General features: G+C 49.8%; 1 protein-coding gene across 10 annotated transcripts in view; it reads right to left on the bottom strand.

Annotated features, from left to right (window-relative positions):
* ZFHX3 (zinc finger homeobox 3) overlaps positions 1-19847 on the bottom strand; it is a 480743-nt gene that overhangs the window by 24911 nt on the left and 435985 nt on the right. For 8 of the 10 annotated variants that reach the window (XM_085071261.1, XM_085071268.1, XM_085071260.1 and 5 more), the window contains one exon: positions 5855-5962. The exons of 1 other annotated variant lie outside the window; for it this stretch is intronic. In XM_085071261.1, the coding sequence (XP_084927387.1) occupies positions 5855-5962 (108 nt within the window). The remainder of the gene's footprint in view (positions 1-5854; positions 5963-19847) is intronic. One more of the 10 variants, XM_085071269.1, reaches the window with a different exon arrangement.

A 19847-nucleotide genomic window follows, 5' to 3' on the forward strand; every position in this document is an offset into this window, starting at 1 on the left:
AAGTGGGGGCCTTTCCTTTGCTGATTCCACAGGCAAAGCCAGCATGGATCCCCCAAGCTGCTGCTCTCCATCCTGGTGGGAAGGAAGTCACCACCCACCTCCTACTCATCAGATTCTTTTAGCTAAAGTACCACTGACAGCCCCTTCATCTAAACTTCCATCTCCCAACCCAGCAACATAATGGAAAAGCCAATTAAATGATTATTAATTCATGCTGCTTTCCGTAAGCCAGAGGTTCTCATCTCCCTGCATTCCGTAAACCAGCTTGCCACTTGCCCTAGAAATTTACAGTGGGGTTTCTTCTATTGCCATTGATTTGAACACCACTCTCCCCCTAGCATCCAAAAAACTCCCTGACACGACGTCCAGCTGCTGGCCTGGGAAAGTTCTCAGCGAGACCAGGGAACTGTGTTTTCAATGCCCCATGGAAAATAGCATTCCATATTTGGTGGTGCCTCCTTCCTCAAATCACCTCAATGTGTTCTTGGAGCCATCACTCAGCACCACAAGTCTGAGGACCAGTGGGAGCTGCTACTGTGCCACACAGCCCTGTGCCATCAATGCCCATGGCTGCTGCCCCCTGTGCCCTTACAGCACCCATATGTCTCCCAAAATCCAGGGCTAGTTTACCTGCTTCATCCATTTTCCAGAAACTGCCATGATCCAGGAAAGGCCAGAGCCCACATGGATCCCCAGGGAAGGGCACAGGGCAACCAGCACTGCCACCTCCTCAGTAACATGCAGGCCAACATTTTGTCCTCCAACATTGTCTGTTTAATTCTCCATTCCCCGAAGGAACTTTCGTTCTGATCAGCTGCTGTAGCCACACTTATCAGGCCTGTGCACTGCCTGTTGCTCTACAGCATTTCCCAGCTCTGTATTTGACAGTAGCTTGACTGACAGGTGAGCGCCCCACACCCTGCTCTCACCCTCACTACTGCCTTGCATGGCTCTGGCCCTGAAAACGGCCAAATAATTTGTTTTTCTAATGCTGTGTCATACCTTCCCACCTGCAGCGAGTACCCACAGCTGAATTACTATTAAATATTCATATTACAGTATCCAGAAGCCCCAGCTGCCACCAGACTTCCCTGCCTTACTCCGTATGAACACGGAGCACCCAGCAGCTGCCTCCATGAGATGCCAAGCAGCACCAGAGGCTCACAGAGGCAGTGTTTTGCTTCACACCATGGGTACCACAGACACTTCCTGCAGCCCTGCAACCCGCTTCAGTTCCTGCAGCATCTCTGATGCTGCAAGAGCCCAGCATGCCTGGAGGTCAGCTGGCTGCTGCATGGAGCAACCCAGCCCAGCCATGTTTCTGGGTTGGAGCCTTTTGTGCTTCATATATCTGTTGTAACGTGTGTCCTTCCTGTCCCTGACCCCGCCCCCCTGACCCCTTCTGACTGGATGTGAGTCAGGACCGCCCCCCATCCCTAGAGATAAAATCCCCAGCCACATACAGAACGGGCCTCTTTGGTTCTGGACTCATATGGAACCTGCACCCTCTCTTGCCTTCCCTTCCCCCTCCCCAGTCTCCCCATTCCTCCCCTGTTTTCCTCAATAAAAACACCATGCAGACCAGGAACCAAACAGCTGCCTTTCTAAACCTGCAACGCACTGCTGCATATATCCTTAGAAAAACACAGTTATAGGCAACCTTCCAGCCCTTCTCTCCCATCCCCTCTCCCAGGTTTCCCTCACCCAGGCACCAGTGCTGAGAGTGACTCCATTGTGCCCCTTGTCCCCTTCCTCCCAGCCTCTCAGGCCCCCAGAACATCCCAGCCATTAAGTGCTTCACAAATGCCAGATATTAAAAAAAAAGCAGCAAAAAGCAGCTGGGGGGAGGGGCAGGAATAGATTTCCGTCAGGATGTGCCTGACCTGTTTTTTTCAATTTCAGTAATTAGAAAGGCAGTCGGCCTGTAGGAATTATTCATAAACTGCAGGAGCTGTGCAGTATACATTTATGTTAAACATGTCAAATCCGATTGAAATCATGCCTGCCAGCACCATACTCCATAAACACACTTTTCTGCAACAATTTCCCAGCTCTCAGCAGCCCATTAATACTTCCTTTAATAGCAATCTACCACGGATTCAAATCAGGGACGGTCCATTGCACTAATTGCTCTGTTAGGTGAGCATCATGGATTTAAAAAAAAAATAAAAAATCATTAGCAAAAATAAAAGCCCTTCAGGCCAGTCCTCCAGAAAGATTTCATTTCCATCTGTATTTTAAGTAGACTTTGTTTCTTGTTTTTGTGGAAAAATTCCTGGTATTCTCCGTGTACCCAACGGACAGTGCATTAAGGCAGCCTCTGGTAGCTGGGTCACTGCTGGTGATGGGCTTCTCCGTCACAGACATGAACCAGCACCACCCCAAATCTGAGAGGCATTGTACTGCAGTGAGCAGGGCTTCAGCTGAGTATCCATGATCTACATCCTGCCTTAAAAATGGAGTTGCGATCAGTCACAATTCCTTTCCTGCTTGCTTGTTTGCTTGTGGTAAATCTCACATTAGTCATGAGGAGATAATGTCGAACACTGAGCCAACAAGCACACAGAATCTCCCTGCTCCACTGCCATCTTCCAGAACCTTCCAAAAACAACAGAGATGTCTGTGAAAATCAAGATCCAATGAGTCCTTACATGGGATGGGGTTTTCCCTGTGTATATTCAATTGGAAAGTATCATCTAAAAATGTTTCTGCTTCACATTATTCCATTTAAAAATAAATACAAAGAACAAATCAATAAATTTATTTTGCAGTTGAGACATTTTGACAAGTTTATAATGAAAACAGAGGTTTTCCCCTTGGTGCTGACACTGACCCCAGCACAGGCTGCACCTGGACTGCACCCAGCGTGGTGCCAACCCTCACCCCTGAGTTGGGGCAAAGGAACTCAGTGTCTTGTTACAGATTTTGCAAACCTTTAAGGAAGTGGAGGACATGAATCCCCTGTGTGCAGTGAGGAAACCAAAGCACAAAGGGGAGTAAATTGCTGAGGAACGTCAGGATCAAACTGCAGGTGGTGAGCAGCCTAAGGGTCTGTCCCCCTCCCGTTTCACATGCCCCATCACTGACTTTCAGCCCACACCTCTCCCGCCCCCTTTCACACCTCTCTCCATCTTCACAGAGTTGCCTGGCTCAGAGGCTCCTACGAAGGTCAGCCAGTCCATCCAAAGCAGGATAGACTGAGCCTGCCTCATTCCCGACAGCAGCTCCTCTAATCTTCTTGAAAGACCTCTGAGGAACCTTCCCAGAAAACCCAGTGCAGTGCTTCACAGGCTGTACAGGAGGACCTTTTAAAATTTATTATCTAACATCAATCTTTCTCTCTTCAGTTTAAGCCCTTTGTGTCTTGTTGTCTGTATCCTCAACATGGAGAACAAATTATTTCCTTCCTTTCAGAAGCATTTCATGCACAAGAAGACTTATCTTGTCTTCTTCTTTCGTCTTTTTCTGGGTCAAATAAGCCTGTTTATTCCATTTTCTCCTCCTGACTGATGTTGCTCTGTTCTGCGTCCTTCCTGCTGTTTGGGCTTTCTGAAATTGCTCCCCAGCCTCCCCACCATCCTAGCTCATGAATGGAGAGCTTTCCCTTACTAATGAAACCCACCAATGGACAATATTGTCACCAACACCACAATGTCTGTGCTTCATTTCAGCCTGTCCTGAAAAGTGGCATCGAAAGCCTTCCCAAGGAAACACTGACTCCAAACAGGACCTCCTTCACATGAAGGGAAATTGGGTCGTGTTGACATGATTTGTTCTTGACAAATCTGTGTCGACTGTTCCTCATCTCATTATCTTCCCATCAGCACTTACAAACAGTTGTTTGGTCAATTCCCGGGAAAATCTGGGGCAAACAGAGCTGGCAGGTGTGCAGTTCCCCAGCCACTCCTTCGGTCAGGGACAAGCCCTGTATCTGTCCCTTGCCACACCTCCCCTCTCCTCTGCAAAGCACAAGAGAGCAGCTGGCAGGTTTGAGATGCTCCAGGCACTGTCTCCCAACACCCAGGTACAGCACAGCAGGTCAGGGACTATGTTCAGCACCACCAAGTGCTCTGAGCCCATTCCCTGGTAGCTGGGGGACCAGCTCCATGTGCTGACATGGGCTGTGCTGCTCTGCTCAGTGCAGGTGAATGCAAAAAAGGCTTTGTGTTCTTTAGCTTTAGGACACTGTGGTCGCAGCATTCCCCTGCTGCCGTGGGCAGCTCTGTGTTGGCAACCTCCTCCTCCTCCTCCAAGGAGAGCTTCCCAGTACTGCCTGCTCACAGCTCCACTCCTACTGGGTTTTTGTGTCCCTGTCCGTTTCTCTTCTGGGGCTGTCAGGAATAACCTGACCCAGTTTCTATTCCTTCCCATGTCTGAGGTCCAGGAGTCCATGTCAACACAGCCATGTTCCTCAAGGAACAAGAGCAGAAACGCAATCAGGTGCCTGCTTTGCACACCTGCTGGAAAGCAGCACTTGGTAACATTATCTTGCTTTAAGGTTCAGGGTGCTGTTATTATGTGTCTGGAAGCAAGGCCTGAGTTCAGTGCCAGCACATCACACACACCTTGGCTCGTACCAGGCTGGTCCCATGTTCTGTGGGCTCACACACCTGCTCTCTGTCCTACCCACACAGCTCCCTTTGCAGACACCATGGAGCTGTCCCATTTCTGATCTGCTCCTTGGCTGACAAACACTGGGTTAGGAATTTCACCGGCAGGGTGAAGTAATTAACCCATCCAAATTTAGAGTTTCTGGATAGAAAAGAGTTTAAAAAGCAGGCTCCTCATTTTTCCTTACTTATTTTGAGATATAATCTTCTCACATAGATCAGCCTTGTAAAGTGCTTCGAATTTGGGCAAAGGGCCCTATTTACCCCTGAAGAAATTTAATGAATAAACAATACTTACCTCTTTCTGTGACACCTCACAAAATGGTTGTGCTCAGGATGACACAATCCCACACAATGAATTGATACTAAAAACCACCTACAGCCAAGCAAAATTGCATTTCTGGGTTAAGAATTGGTCTATGATGGGCAGGAACACACAGAGCAACCTTAGTGAGTGTAGCCCATACTGAGAGCATGAACTTCAACAGACTGCAAGGCCCAGCTTGCTCCCTCCACCAGTTAGGACACATCTTCCATTGACTGAGACTGATATGGGCTGAGATTATAACTGTAGAGGTGAAATACTACATTCCATTTTGGGAAGACAATGTCTTTGTCTGGGACTCACCAAGTGGCAACCATGAATGCAGCAGGAGAAGGCTGCCTGGAAGAAAGGTCTCTGTGCAGACAGGCATTGCACTGACCAGCACTCAGCCTGCCAACCAAATGGGACTTGGAGCCACAACTGCTCTGTCCTGAGCCAGGGAAAATGAATGTCACCTTCAGTGCCTCGGGTTCTGCACCCAGACTGAAGTGGTGTCAGCAAGGGTCAGCTGAGGGTGGTAGATGGCCCTCTCCAGAGTGGGATAATCGTAGAATCATCAAATGATATGCTTAATCTAACCATGTGCTGGCTGCTGCTAGGAGGGGTCATCCCCTCCTCCCTCCTCCTCTCCCAACTGTTGATCCCCACTGCCTGGGTCCAGTTCCAGAGCACCCAGGGCCCAGCGCCAGCCTGGGGCTTAGAGGGGGGACACATGACCCACCACAGCTCAAATGATTGAGTATGTCAAGAAGCTACACCCAAAGCCTTTATAGAGGACAACATTTTTGTCATGCTAACACTGCCATGTTCCGGTCAGTTAAAAAGGGTTTTGTGGACTACTGCTCTTCCCATCCCCCTGTCCTGGATTTGAAGAGAATGAGGGACCAAACACCACCTCTGCGATATCACAGAATCATACCTGTCCATTTACTCTGGTCCTTGTCCCCTCCACTCTCTTGCTCCTTAGCAGGCTCCTCAGCATCACCAGCTGTTTCCCTGGGCCCTTCCATATCTTCACTGGGTTCTTCTGAAACAAGACAAGCAGAAAGTGTCACACAGACGTGGAAGGCAGAACAGAAAAGTAGGTACCTGCCAGTGAGTAAGAGCAACAGCCAAGGCTGCGCACAAGTGCGAGGTGGCAGATATCAACATCACCCAGCGTTCTCCCCACACACCTTGTGTGTCAAGACTGAAACCTCAGAGAAAGGAAGTGAGAGATGAAGACAAAATGAAGAACCTTGCCTACTTTTACCACCTGGAGCTACTGAGGTCTCCAGAGGTGTCATGTACAGTGACAAGGCTGTCTGCACAAGAAGGTTCTACCCAGCCACATCAGAGATTACAGAAGCATCAGGCACTGACCTTCAGCCTCCATCATTCCTCCTCATCCCCATCTCAAGCTCTTTGGCCCCAGTGACACGGCGCAGTACTGACCTTGGTCACTGAAATGTCAGAGTACACTGCAGACACATGACATCTCTCCTGCTCAGACCAAGCTCAGAGCAGCTTGGTCTGCTTCAGCCACAGCCCAGATATGAGGCACTAGAGGAACATACTGGCATCCTGCCTTCATCCCAGTCAGGGGAAGAGCCTGCAAACCCAGGCAGCATGACGCAGGTACAAAAGCATGAAGGAAACACTCAGTGAAGTGCTGAAAGCTCAGAACAAAACAGAGCACCAGGGTCCTGCTCATAAAAACGGCACAGACACAGAGCTTTTTGACCTGGTGTGGTGCAGCTTCACTCCAAGGTACCTTGTCAGGTGGAACACTGGAAGTGAAAGCGCTGGGGCTGACAGACCCCTTACACCACAGTGCAACAGCCATATTATCATCTACTATCATGGGTATTATTATACAGTCCCTGTAACTGAGAGGGGTTACCACACCACTGGGCTAAAGGGCACTTTTAGGCCATTATATCCATTTTTAGGCAGGATAGTTTACAATTTTAATTCATATTATCTGGTCATGGTAAACCCCGCGATCCCACACTATCTTGATGTTTACCTGAACCACCCAACTGGCTCAAGCACCAACCCCCATCCTCCTCCTAAAAAAGACAGGGCTAGAAATTCTGATTAAAAATATATATTAGCAGCTTGCAGATACTCAGCAGTGAGCTTCGAGGATATGACAGCCTAGATTGGGAGTGAGAGGGGAGATGGGTGGCAGCACTGACAAAGGCAAACATGTAGAAAGAGACCTATCATTGATGGAGGGGTGAGATGGGCAGTCTGCCATGTGAGCCCAGTGATCAAGTTTGCTGGGAGAAGGGCTGTGAAACCAGCAGCTGGGTTCACATTTCAGAAATTAAAATTCCAATCTTTTTTCCACTCTAGGGAAAAAACACAACAAACCATCCCCACCCCAGCCCCACCACCCTGGGGCCTTCAAACTGCTTCATGCAGGGCAAGAGTGTCCCTTTGCTGGGGCAGCTGCTGTAGAAGCAGATTTTAGCTGGTTTTATTAAAAACCTTCGTTAATGGGTTTCTGTATTTTATTTAAATCATCATTTTAACCATTCTCTGCTGGCTCAGGTGCTCCAAGGCTCCCCTGGACAGGGTGAGGAGATGGCCCTCACTGCCCATGGCCTGTAGCCTGTCACCTATCGCCCATCACCCACTGCCCTGGCCCTGCCACGGTGCAGCCCCAGCCCCCAGCCCAGAGCCCCGAGCCCCCGGCCTGGCTGAGCAACAAAGGGCTCCTGGCACAGCAGCACTCCCGGCTGCGACCCGGAGGTGTCAGCATCGGCATGGGCGGACGAGGAAGGGTGAGCCAGGCTCAGCCGCTGTCTGGGCTCTAACCTGAGCATGTGGAAATAATACACGTCTTCCAGTGTGCTGTCTGGTTCGAGGGGAATAAAATGGGACATTCATAAGCAGTAACACCATCTGTCTTTATACCATCATCATCATCAACAAGGGAAAAAATAGCTCTTTAAAATGGATGAAAGCCCAGGCTGACAGTAACCGGAAAAATGTGAGCTATGAATACCAATAACAGGAGAAAATGATTAAAAAACAAGGCTACAAACAGCAAGTCCCCAGCACAGCCGGGGCTGCAGCTCCTCGTGTCCATCCACCACCAGGCTGAACTGAGCCTCACATCTCTGGCACTGAGCACTCCACAGCCCCTTCCCCAGGAACCCTCCTCTCTGGGGATGCAAACTGCTCCTGGCTCAACATGCTGTGCTGGGCAGAGAGCAGGGAGCAGATTTTTCTAAAGCACGATGGGAAGGGAGCAAAGTCCAACACATCTGCCCACGGAGGCTCTGAACCAGCTTGGGTAGGTCGTGGTACCACCCCTGCTCAGCTCGTTGCTGCCAGGGCCTCTGGCACAGAGCTCTGAGGAAGGGGCAGCATTGACTCCATTTACCTCATGATCCCCTTCCAGCAGACTACTCTGGAAGGTGGAGGCTGCTCTCCTCACTCACCATGCTTACCCTGGCCTGTGGTGCAGCTGCTGGTGCTCCCACTGAGCCCAGGGACAGAGAGGAGAGCCACCCCTGAGCTGGCTCTGTGCACTGCAGCGGCTCTGAACCGCTGAGAACTTCCTTTCAACACTCACACTCATGCCTGACCCAGCTTCTGCCCAGCAGACCTCAGCATTGACAGTAAAAGCAGCCAAGCTCCTGCTCCTGAAAGGTCTGTGCCCACACTCTCTGAAGACGGCTCCATGGTTGTTCAGCCACTGCAGCAGCTCCATGGTGCAGTGCAGGTCTGCAAAGCAAACACCTGTGTGAAGGCATCCATCCATCCATCCATCCATCCATCCATCCATCCATCCACCCACCCACCCATCCCCTGTACTCATTTGGGGCATCCCTCTGTGAGAATAAGGCCAGCAGCACATCTGGTAGAGAAAGGTCTGCTCCTCCCCTCAATCCACTGCATGCAAGGAGCTTCCATCGCCACTATGTGTGACCTGGCATTCCGCTGCACACGACCAGAGCCCACACTGTCCTCATGAACAGCTCACAGGACCCACCTGCAGCAGGGTGTGCAGATGACCCCAAGACAGCTCCTGAGGCTGAACGACCAGCAGGCAGCAAGACATAGGGAATTTACTTCCAAACCACTGCGACCTTTTCGCTAGCACTTGACCCCTCCTCCCCAAAGCAGCACATGCTGTTGGGACTTCAGAGGTGCAGGAGCTGTTGCTGTGGAATTTGTATGGGGCAATCATATTCCCGGGAAATCTAAATAGCACACACTGCACAGGTTCCCATGCCAGAGCTCCATTCCTGAATCCATGGTGCTTTATTAGTAACTCTTAAAAGGAATTTTCCAACTGCCAGGGCTCAGGTCAACACTGAGAGCAAGCAAGTGTAGCCCCTGGAGTCAAAGGAGCTGCTCTTCCATCTCAACCCACCTGCCCCATGCAAAATCCTAGGCAGAGCCTTTGCTTCCTTCATGAATAAATCATTTTAGACAGCAGTATTTCCTTTTAATTTAAAATTAAACCATTCACTAAGCGGGGAGGGTGGATATGGGGGGAGGGAAGGGGAAGAGCAGGAGAACAGTCTGGAAAATCACAAGTATCTGACTTCTGCAGAGGTCAGGGAACCTCTGACTCAATCACACACCAAAATGTACCCAAATTGCTGCATGCTATTGCACAGGACCACACCACTGAGGTCTGTCCCTTCCCAAACTCAGGAAGTTTGAGAGCTGGAGAACTTGGCAAATGCTGATGGGATCCAGACCAGCTTTAACAGCCCAAGACCTCTCACCTCTCTTTCTCCCAGCCAGGTTTTCCTTAACAAACCCAGATCTCTTATCTGAAGGGATAAAGGGCATTTCTGGGGTGGCGGAAATGTAGGCATGGGAGAGAAAGAGCGTGCGCTGCCTCTCCACCCTCCGGCAGGCTCGAGAGCTGAGAAACATTAGCTGTCATGAACCACAATCAAATCAGGTTTGAAATATTTAGCAGTGGCTTGGAAAATGTGGCGGTGCAGCTCTGACAGGCGAGATGTGCAGACACCCATTTTCCATTATAATGGAAATATCAAGCCTGTTCTGAATATGTATAACCTAGAAAAATGTATTGATTTTTCATTCGGCATTAAAAAAATGAAATACCCTGCAGCTGTCAAAAGCCTTTTGTTAAAAGCTCATCTTTCCTGGAATGAGGTTTACCAGAAACAAGTTTTAATTGTACACAGGGTCTCTCCTTTGGAACAAAAAGAATCTCTGACGCTCCTTTTTTCAGAATAAGTAGCCAAAAAAGCCAGAAGGCAGGACTGAGCCCTGGCTGACTGCTGCATGCCATGGCTGTCGGGGAGGTGAGGGGGTTGGCTGTACACAGCCAGCTGTGGGCACAGACCAACAGCCTGTGCTGCCAGCTGGCCAGAGGCTGCCCCACTGCCGGGTCCCACCACCCAGCCTGACCCACAGGTTCAACTGCTTTCAACTGGTTTAAACGTGAGGCCCCCAGGGCCCTGTGCAGACAAGTTCGGGTTCATATGGAGGAGGAGGGAGGTCCAGAGTGGCTCAATGCCCTCCTACATAGCACAAGCCCAGGAGGAGCTCAGCTGCCCCTGAGCTGTGCCAGGGTCACCGTGCAGGACCTGGTGCAGCTGACTCAGAAAGGTTACCAAGAGGCACAGGGAGGGCAGTCCCACCTCACACCATGCCTGTGGCCCTGGTGCACTCTGATGTGGTAACAGCCCAGACAGGGGTCTGACCTCAGCTCCCACTCCGATGCATGTATGTGCTGCAGTACCATCTGTGCCTGTTCCTGACCAGATTATGCTACATCAACTTGTTCATTCCTACTGTTTCCCTAAAAGGAAAAGCAGGACACCAAGCAGTGCAAGGGCAGCACTAGGCAAGGTTATGAAAGGAATGCCACGGAGCTCCAGCCTGGATGCAAAGCTGGTGGGTGCATTCCACCTGACAAAGGGCTGCAGGAAAAGAATACGACTACCTTGGTTTAACGACACTTATTTCCCAGACAGGCATACCAGAGCATGGCCAGAGCATCTCTGCTGCTTTCACTGACAAACAGAAACTGCTGACTATGGCATGTTCAGCTGACAGAGAGTCACAGAATTGTTTTGGCTTTGGAGAGACCTTCACGACCATCTTGCTCCAACTCCCTGCCATAGGCAGGGACACCTTCCACTAGACCAGGCTGCTTCAAGCCCCATCAAAACTGGCCTTGAACATGCCCAGGAATGGAGCATGCACAACCAAGAACCCCTTCCCTGGGAGAACACTCCTATTTTCCCTGTCCCTGGGAACAAGGCTGTCCATGTTTTTTGCAAACTGGACTATATTTTAAGCCAATGAAACCCTACAGGGACTTACCCCCTTTAATTTCAGCAGGACTAGAAAGGTTGCTGTTATTTTCACACATGAAATATAAAAAAAAGGCAAATTCCTTGAGCATGTTTGTAGTGGAGCGTGATGTGATTGTGTTGTCATTTATGGGAAATAATCACAAGCCCATCTCTCCCTTTTCCCCCATTTTCCAGTCCAAATAACCATGAAAAATTACACTTCAATGTCAGGAGGACAACAAAGGAGGGGCTTTCTCCTGCGGCTTGACGGCTTTTCAGCCTCCCCTTTCTTGGACAAAAACTACCTTCAATTCTATTTCATTTTAAACGTGATCTAACAAATGCATCTTGACAAGTTCCTTTCTCTTTTTCTTTTAAACAGTATTTTGCACAGTTTAACCTAGCTCCAAACTGGAATCAGCTGGAAAGGAGACGCATGCAAAAACACAAACACAGATCAAACAGCAAAACAAAAGAGCCCATCTCCAGCTCCAGGTCTGCAGGGTGACGACAGAGCAGGCTGCACACAGAGACCTGCAGGACAAGGGTTCAGAGACAAAAGGGACCTGCAGGAGGATGAGGATGGAGGAGTTAGGTGGCAGAGGTGACAAGTCAGGAGCGCAGCAAAGGCACCCGTGGGATGAGTGCCCAGCCCCATTTTTTAAGGGAAGGGACCAGTAGCAGCTCTGGCCTGCTAAAGACACATGGCAGAACTGCTTGAGCAGACAATGGTAGGCTTTGTAGAATCATGGAATCATTTGGGCTGGAAAAGCCCTCTAAGACCATTGAGTCCCACCGTTACTCCAACATCAAGGCTTCCGCTGACCCATGTGCCCAAGTACCACATCCACATGGGTTTTAAATCCTGCCAGAGATGGTGACTCTACCCCTGCTCTGGGTAGCCTGTGCCAGGGCTGGACAGCCCTCTCCAAGAAGGAATTTTCCCAATAAACGACCTAAAGCTCCCTGGCACAACTTGAAGCCATTTCCCCTCATACTGTCACTTGGTCCTTGGGAGCAGAGCACTGCAGGCCCTCAGCAGACAGTGCCAGCAGAGCAAGAGATGCTTTGTACTCACTGGGAATAGGCTCACTTCAGAAAAACTGTGAAGATCCACAAACAAAACCACTGCTGATGCCAAGTTGAAGTTAATAGCCAACTTTAGCAACTTTGCAACAAGGTACATCTTGAGAACACTGTAACTGTAACAAAAATGAGCTATAATTAATTCATGCTTAGCCTTAGGGGCTGAATATGCACAGGAGAGCTCCCAACAACCTCAACCCATCATCATCACAAACCACACTTAAACGAAACCCTAAAGTGTCCTCTTTCTGCTTAGTTTTTTTAAAAATACACAACTCCTACAACTCCTACTCTGTTCTCCCTTTCCATGGTATTGCTCCAAGGAAAAGCTAATTAACGTCTTGCTGACCCTCTTTCTCCCCCTCCCCAACTGTTTCCCAATCTCAGCATGTTTGGAGTTCTTTTAAGCTCAGCTAAAAACTTGGGAATGGCGTTAATTGCAGTGCCCTTGCAGTGGTTTATGGACAATTAAAATATTCCTGCAGCCCGCAGTACCACAAGTTCCCAGCAAGACATGGGGCAGTGGAGGGGAGTGGTAGGGCTGATCCAGGGCAGGGGAGCAGGTCCACAGCTGGGTACAGCATCCATGGCAAATCGTTGCTTCTCATCCCCAGTGAGGCAAGATTTCTGTTACGAAGAACATGAAAAAAAGACCAACAGTTCTAAGTGAGCATCCCTAAGGATGGCTTGTACATGGGGTGAGTCCAAGAAGGTCTGATACCAATGGTCTGGTACGTTTGTTCTTGACTAGATCCCAGTGCCATGTTGCCAGGCTCCTCCTGGAGCTTATTTCTAGGAAGTAACAATATGCCCAAACATGGGAAATAATAAATGGCCATATGTACAATAAAAAGAGGATCAGCCTGGGATGTGCTGCTGCTCTGAAGCAAAGTGGGTTGAGGAAATGACTGGATGTGACACTCAGTGCTATGGTCTAGTTGACAAGCTGGTGATTGGTCAAAGATTGGACTCAATAACCTTAAGAGACCTTTTCCAACCTAATATGATTCTGTGACTCCAAGGAAGGCGGGAGGGAGCCAGCAGAGATGCACGGACTGCCAGCATTGGGGAACAAGAGGGGTCACTGTAGTGGCAACCAAAGTCACGTATGCAGAGAGCCTTTAGGCTTTTAAGGGGACTTCAGAGTTAGAAGCTGAGCATCCCCAGGAGCCCTGAGAAGGACAGAGCAAATACACCCAGCAGACTGGACAGACACTTTGGTACCAGAAGGGCAACACCTGCGCAGGCTCACCAGGCAGAAAAAGCAGCCTGGTACAACTGCAATACCGAAGTTCTTGATGTGAACGGCCATGGTCTTCTCTGCTGAAGAACATGGGCCACGGCAGCGAGGCAGACCCTCAAAGACAGAGCCCTACTTCCAGTCCGGTCAGTTGACAGCCTGCAGAGTTTTCAGTCCCTCAGCCAGCACCCTCAGAGCTCTCTGATACCAAACACCACTTGGCTTGGTGCAGAAGAGGGAGGGGAGACACCTCCGTAGCTCTGGAGCTGTCCTCAAGGACATGCTTGAGGGGTCCCACATCACCCCACAGGGCAGGGATGGCCACAGCCTGGCCTGGGTTCCTCCTCTTGGTGTTTGGTTAGTGGCACTGGCCAAACGTCAGTAATTGCTTTTCCCCTTGTACTAATGAGCTTTCAGCAGCAGTGACTTCAGCTTCCTGGAGCCAACAGCCCCTTTTTCTCTACTTCTCTTGGTTTCAGGTAATTGAAAGCGACTGCAATCTCAGCTCTGGCTCTCCAGTACTCAGCTGCACTGGGGAGGTCAGGGAATGTCAAGTGAAGCCTTTCCACTCACCTCCCAGTGCTGCACGCACTCACGGAGGCAGTCTGTCCACAGCCCCGCAAAAGGGTAAAATTACAGGGGCTGCGAGCAGCCAAGAGAACCTGAGCACAGCCCCACTGCTGTGGGGACAGGACTGCCCACCACGGCCTCACACCACAACGAGCTGCAGGGCCCTGATGACCCTGGACTTCTTATTTTTTTTCCTTTTAATTTAAAACAGCTGATGGGTTTCTTTTCAAGGAAGCTATACTTACATTCTTTTTTTTTTGTAGCATCACAAACCCCTTTCCCCTGTGACACCCATGTCTCCTGACACATATCAGGGTAGGATCTTCCACTTGTCATCAAATCTCAGGTAACAATGGAGAATGGCTGCTCCAGCTCCCAAGTGAAACACAGAGGATCAAGAAAAGGGCAAGAGCACAGCTCCCAAGGAAACACTTGAGGCTCTCAAGCTGCCAGCCTGCAGCCAAGCAGGGAGGTAGCACCAGGTGGGCCATGCCAGTGGACTGGATGGACGTGCAGCCAGCCCGGGATGGTGACTGGTGTCTGCAGTCCCTGAGTGCAGCTCCTTCCCGCTAACAAGGGCACACCAGGCTCTCCGGGGACTCGATCCACTCCTGGAACCTGGAGCAGGGTGCACACACAGGTGGTGACTCCAGCAGAGGCCTGTGATAAGAATTTATTTCTCTCAATTACAGGCACTTGTCCCCAGCCTCAGTTCATCAGCACAGCATGGCCGAGTCAATGAAAGCCCCGTAATGCACTAATGAGATGCACAGCGACTTCCTGGAGCTGCTGGCTGCTCCTAAAATAAGTGGCAACTTTGGGATGCTGGTTTCCAGTCCTGCCCTCTCCCTGCTCCCTGTGCCCTGTCCATGGCCAGGCCAGAAGTGGTTTCCCTGAGGCGTCTGAGGCGCTGCCTTGTGCCACACGTGTGGAGAGGCAGGTGATGCAGTGCCTGTCCACATGCTTTATCTCCCTGCACACAGGAATCCCTCCGTGTCAGAAGCTTCCAAGGATGAGCTATAGATTTTCAGATTAAGTTTTGGAGGTTTTATTTTAGTTTGATATAATGTACTTGTTCCCTTTAGCCCAGATTCACTCTGAAATAACCTGTGAAGTCCTGAGCAGACAGAGAAGAGTCTAAATACCACCCTCACAGAGCAACTGTAAGATGAAAATGTCAGGGAAAAATCACTGCTGAGTTCCCTTCCGGTGTCAACAGAAAAACAGCACCTCTGCTTTTGGAAACCTCTATTGAAACCCGAATTGAAAGTGCCAGGCTGCATGAGGCAGGTGGGGAGGGAGAGCTGTGTGCACAGGACAGGGTGATGTCCCCTGCTTCCTGGGATGTCTGTGGGCTGTGGCCATTTGGCTTAAAATAAGCAAACCAACAGCCATTCCCCTCCCTCCCCTTCCAAAGGGAACCACAGGAAAAGGCTGTGAACTCCATGCGGTGACTCCAGTCTGGCACAAACGTTCCCTGCCCCAGCACCTCCACTGCCTTCACCAGCATGAACCTGTGAGGTGCACGGCACAGGGACATTCTCCCTGCAGCCTGCTCGAGAGCACTATCGATTCAACACACACTTGGTGCCTCAAAGTTGTTTATGATCAATATGCAAATTGCCCATGGCATTGATCCGGTATTAATTTTCAATTAGAGAATCCACAAGGGGTCTCCCAGGGTCAATATCCAACAATCCAAGGTAACTCCACGGTGGAGCCTGTGGGACTGATGCTGGCCAGGGCCTGGGGCTGCTCCCGCACCTCCTGTCCTGATCCCTATGCACAGTCCTGATGCCAAAATGGTGCTGGCACTTGGGACAAGCCCCCGGCAAGTGGATTTAGGCAGCAGCTTTCAACCTACACGCTGTGTTACCTGTGTTAACACTGTTACTGGTACTGGCAGTGTGGGGAGAGCCCAGTGTGGGGAGTGCAAAGCTGCGCATGGCAGCATCTGAGGTTGACTGGGGGGTGGAAGAGTTCCAGCAGCTTCCCAGGGACAGAGCAAGAACCCAAATGCTGCCTTACACTATGGAACACAAGTTATGGAAACCTGCGTATCTCCACAAGCATGTAAAAAGTGGGAAAGATGACCGTGTGTTACGCAAAGGTTCCAAAGAGTGAAAGAAATAATTGAAAGTGCTTTGAAAATCTAGAGAAGCATGTCCCTTTCCAGCAGTGTGACCTATCTCACCAGTCACCCTCCCAGGTCCCTCACTTTGGGAGGCCCAAAGTGAGCCAGCTGCTGCTCCAAGCCCCATGGTCGCACTGGAGAGGTGATGTCCCCTCCACACTGGGGGGGTGATGCTGTCTCCTCTGTACAGGGAAGGTGATGTCCCCTGTGTACCAGCCAGCCTGTGCCCACCCACGGCTCCACCACTCACTGTGCTAACCAGCACATTAGCTACCCAGGCTAATTGGTTTATGGATAACATTAATTACCATGTTGCTCATTAATGGATGAAATCTTTATTGGTTCCATTGATCAGCGGGACTTGTTAGCCGGCCTCCTAACCAATGGTGGATGTAACAAGCTCTCTTATTGGCATATCAATTAATGCAATCAATTTCTGGCCAGCGGCTGCCATTCGCTTCCCTGCTTGTTAGACTGGGGGAGACAGAGTCATGTCAAGTAAGCATTTATTTAAAGGGTTTCTAATTCTTCTTGAGCTGACTTCCCAGCAGGCTTTCTGCCACACAAGGGTTTTCTGCCTCCAGAGACCTTCCCCTTTCCTTCACTGCAGAATCAGATCTATGACAGTCCCTGCAAACGGAATCATTTTTGTGAAAATATTTATCGAGTCTGGCAAGTAGGGACAGCCACAGCCAGAGGTGTGGGATTGACAAGTCACACTGCAACTATCCCGACTGAACACACTGGGGAGATTGACAGGAGCACAAGCCCACTCCCCAAGGACAGATGGGCTCACCAGCCAAGCCACAGAGCCTTCCTGCACATGGATTAATGCTAATTCCATGGTCAGTTCCCCAAACTAGCAGTTCTGTCAAGGAACAAGCCCTAGATACTTCTGCCCTATCCCACCTTCCAGAGCAAACCCAGACCCTGTCACATGAGGCTGCACCTACATCCCAGATGGTGCTTGCAGCCACTTCCTCTGCCTCAGCCTGGAAAAGGAGAGCAGGCTCACACTGCTCACAGGAGAAACGAGCTGGAGAAATGCCATGGGCTTATGTGAGCCTGGACAGTCCTGGCAGACCAGTCCTGCTTTCCTGAGGAGGGTGGCCCACCAAACTGCACAGATCTGGTCATGGTATGATGAAGAGTGAGAGCTCTTCTGAGCCATTTCCCCCATGAGCAAGAAGGGACTTACAGGCAACTGGACAGGAGGCAAATGACATTCATAAGGAGTAAGAGCCTCTGCTCTGATTCCCAGATATCTGCTCTCTTTTCTTTTGGGGTGCTGGCCAGAGCATGTTCACAAAGAGCTCAAATCCCATCCTACAGTGCTGAGGTTCCCCAGCTGGTAAGAGGACCCACATGCCCACAGCAATCCTTTCTGGCCTGATCCCCACTCCGGATCTTCACCCAGGTAACTGTGTAGAAAGATCTTCCCCACCAAACACAATAATAAGTCAAACCTTAGCAGATCAGAACTATAAATCAGTGAAGACTCCAATAATTTCTAGCCATGGGAATAACACCACAAAAGTACTTTTTAAACTAATTACTCAGATTCTGAAGTGCTGCCCTAATGAGCCTTCCTTCTGCCCAGAACTTGCTAAGAGAAAAAAAATCTACCTTCAGTACAGTAATTACTGCTTTCCCCTTCAAACTTCTAACTGGAGATCAATGCTGCATTTTAAGACTCATTGATTTACAATTAGCCTGGCTTTCCTGCTAAAGTGTTTTTAAAGCAGAGTTTACTTTTATTTTATTTTGAAATCTCAAAGATCTGGTTCTTAGATTTTACATCCTCGTGAGAGGTGTGCTGGGAGCTCACAGGGAGGCAGGCACACATCAGAACAAGAAAAGAAAGGCTTTGTTAGGCTGAGACGAGAAATAAGAGACTGAAATATTTAAGGGATAAACATGAAAGAAGAAGAAAAAAGAAAAGAAACAAAGCTAGAGGAAAGGAAGAAAAAGTGGAAAAAAAGAAATGTAATTGCAAAGAGAAGTAAAAATAAATTGCAGGCTAAGGAAGGAGAGTCACTGATAGGTGGCTAGGAGCTCTCACTGCTCTGTTCATCAGCATCCTGGGAAACCCAGCAGCAGCAGCTTTGTGCATCTCTGCAAAACAAAGCACTGGTTAAAAGCAGCACGAGGTGGGGCAGTGCTTGCACAGCCCCAGTAGCCCTGGCCGCTGTGCAACCTGTCCCATGAGGAGAGCATGAGGAAGTGAAGCCATTAAGAATTCCATGATGATTGCTTCAAATGTGTTTTCTCTATGCCATAAAGATAACAGCCTCGTGGATACATCCGCCTACTCTCTCCTGCCTTCTCCCATCCCAACATCATCTGTTTGGCATCCCCTGCCCTGGACTCCCAGTGCTGGAGCAGCTGGACACTGGAACCTGGAGGCTGGGGGGCTCTTCACCTCTGGAGATGCTTTAGACCCCAGCAGAGACAGCCCTGGCCAGCCTGGCTCAGAGGCCTCCAGAGGCTCTGCCAAGTTCTGCTGCTCTAGAAGGTGACAACCATTGGTTGCAGCCCTGCTTGGTTCTGACTCATTTTTGTGTCATTTCTACAGGAAATGAGCTACATTGGACAAGCCAGTTCAGCCTTTGCCTCCTACTTCTCCCTTCAAACCCAACATTAGGAAGTCTTCTAGGACCTTCTAGGACCTTAATATGAGCAGTGTCCCAGCTGGGAACAGTTGGAGGAGCCAGGAGGCAAAGGGGACCACCAGTAAAGGTTTCCAGTTGTGGGGCTGCCACGGCAATGCAGCCTGCCCTTCACTTGTACTCTCACGTACTTTATTCCTTACTACTGCGGGGTCCCAGGTGCCAGTGGCAGATGATGATCCTGGAGTGATGAAAGCAAAGCAAGAAAACAGGGAAGCATCTCTCCTTTTTCTGTTGCATTTTACAGAAAGCTGCTTAGCCCCATTTCAAAGACTAATATGAAAAAAGTGCAATTAAATCCTTGAAAAACTGACGGATCAGCAAAACAAAACCACCCGGAGGAGAGCACGATTGAGCCTCATTAAGGAAGAGTTCAGTCTGTTTTTAAAACCTTTCTTAACATTTAGCTGGTACTGCTCAGCAGCCGCTGCTCCCAACGCGCCTGGTGCAATTAGTGTCAGAATGGAAAGGAAAAAATCAGCCTAGGACACAGGAATTAAACCACCAGATCCAGGCGAGAGAAAAAGGTTTGGCTGTAATGAAACCACCGAAATTTGGACAATAACCCCTCCTGGGGGTCTGCGGCAGTGCTCAGCCCCGCTCCATGCACTCAAACACACACATGCTACTTACAGAGCATGGCACTGGGGCAAATCTGGGCTGAACAATTCCTGTCCCCAGCCCCTCCCTGTCCCCAAACACTCTGCATGGCAGTCACATCCCTGGCGAGGGCAGGTTTATGACAGATGGACAGTAAATTACACTGACCTCAACAGCAATTACAGCCACGGCCTTGGACAATAAGGAAATGGAGACACAGGGACAAATCCTGTGCTGTCCTGGCCAGCCCCTCGGGCAGGCGGAGCATGCAGTGCTGACTAACCCCACGCACCACATCGCTGGCCCCGAAAAGAACCTGAAAGAGGCAA

This window comes from Lichenostomus cassidix, chromosome 11 (assembly GCF_008360975.1).
Source record: "Lichenostomus cassidix isolate B80296 chromosome 11, HeHo_3.0, whole genome shotgun sequence".
NCBI lineage: Eukaryota > Metazoa > Chordata > Aves > Passeriformes > Meliphagidae > Lichenostomus > Lichenostomus cassidix.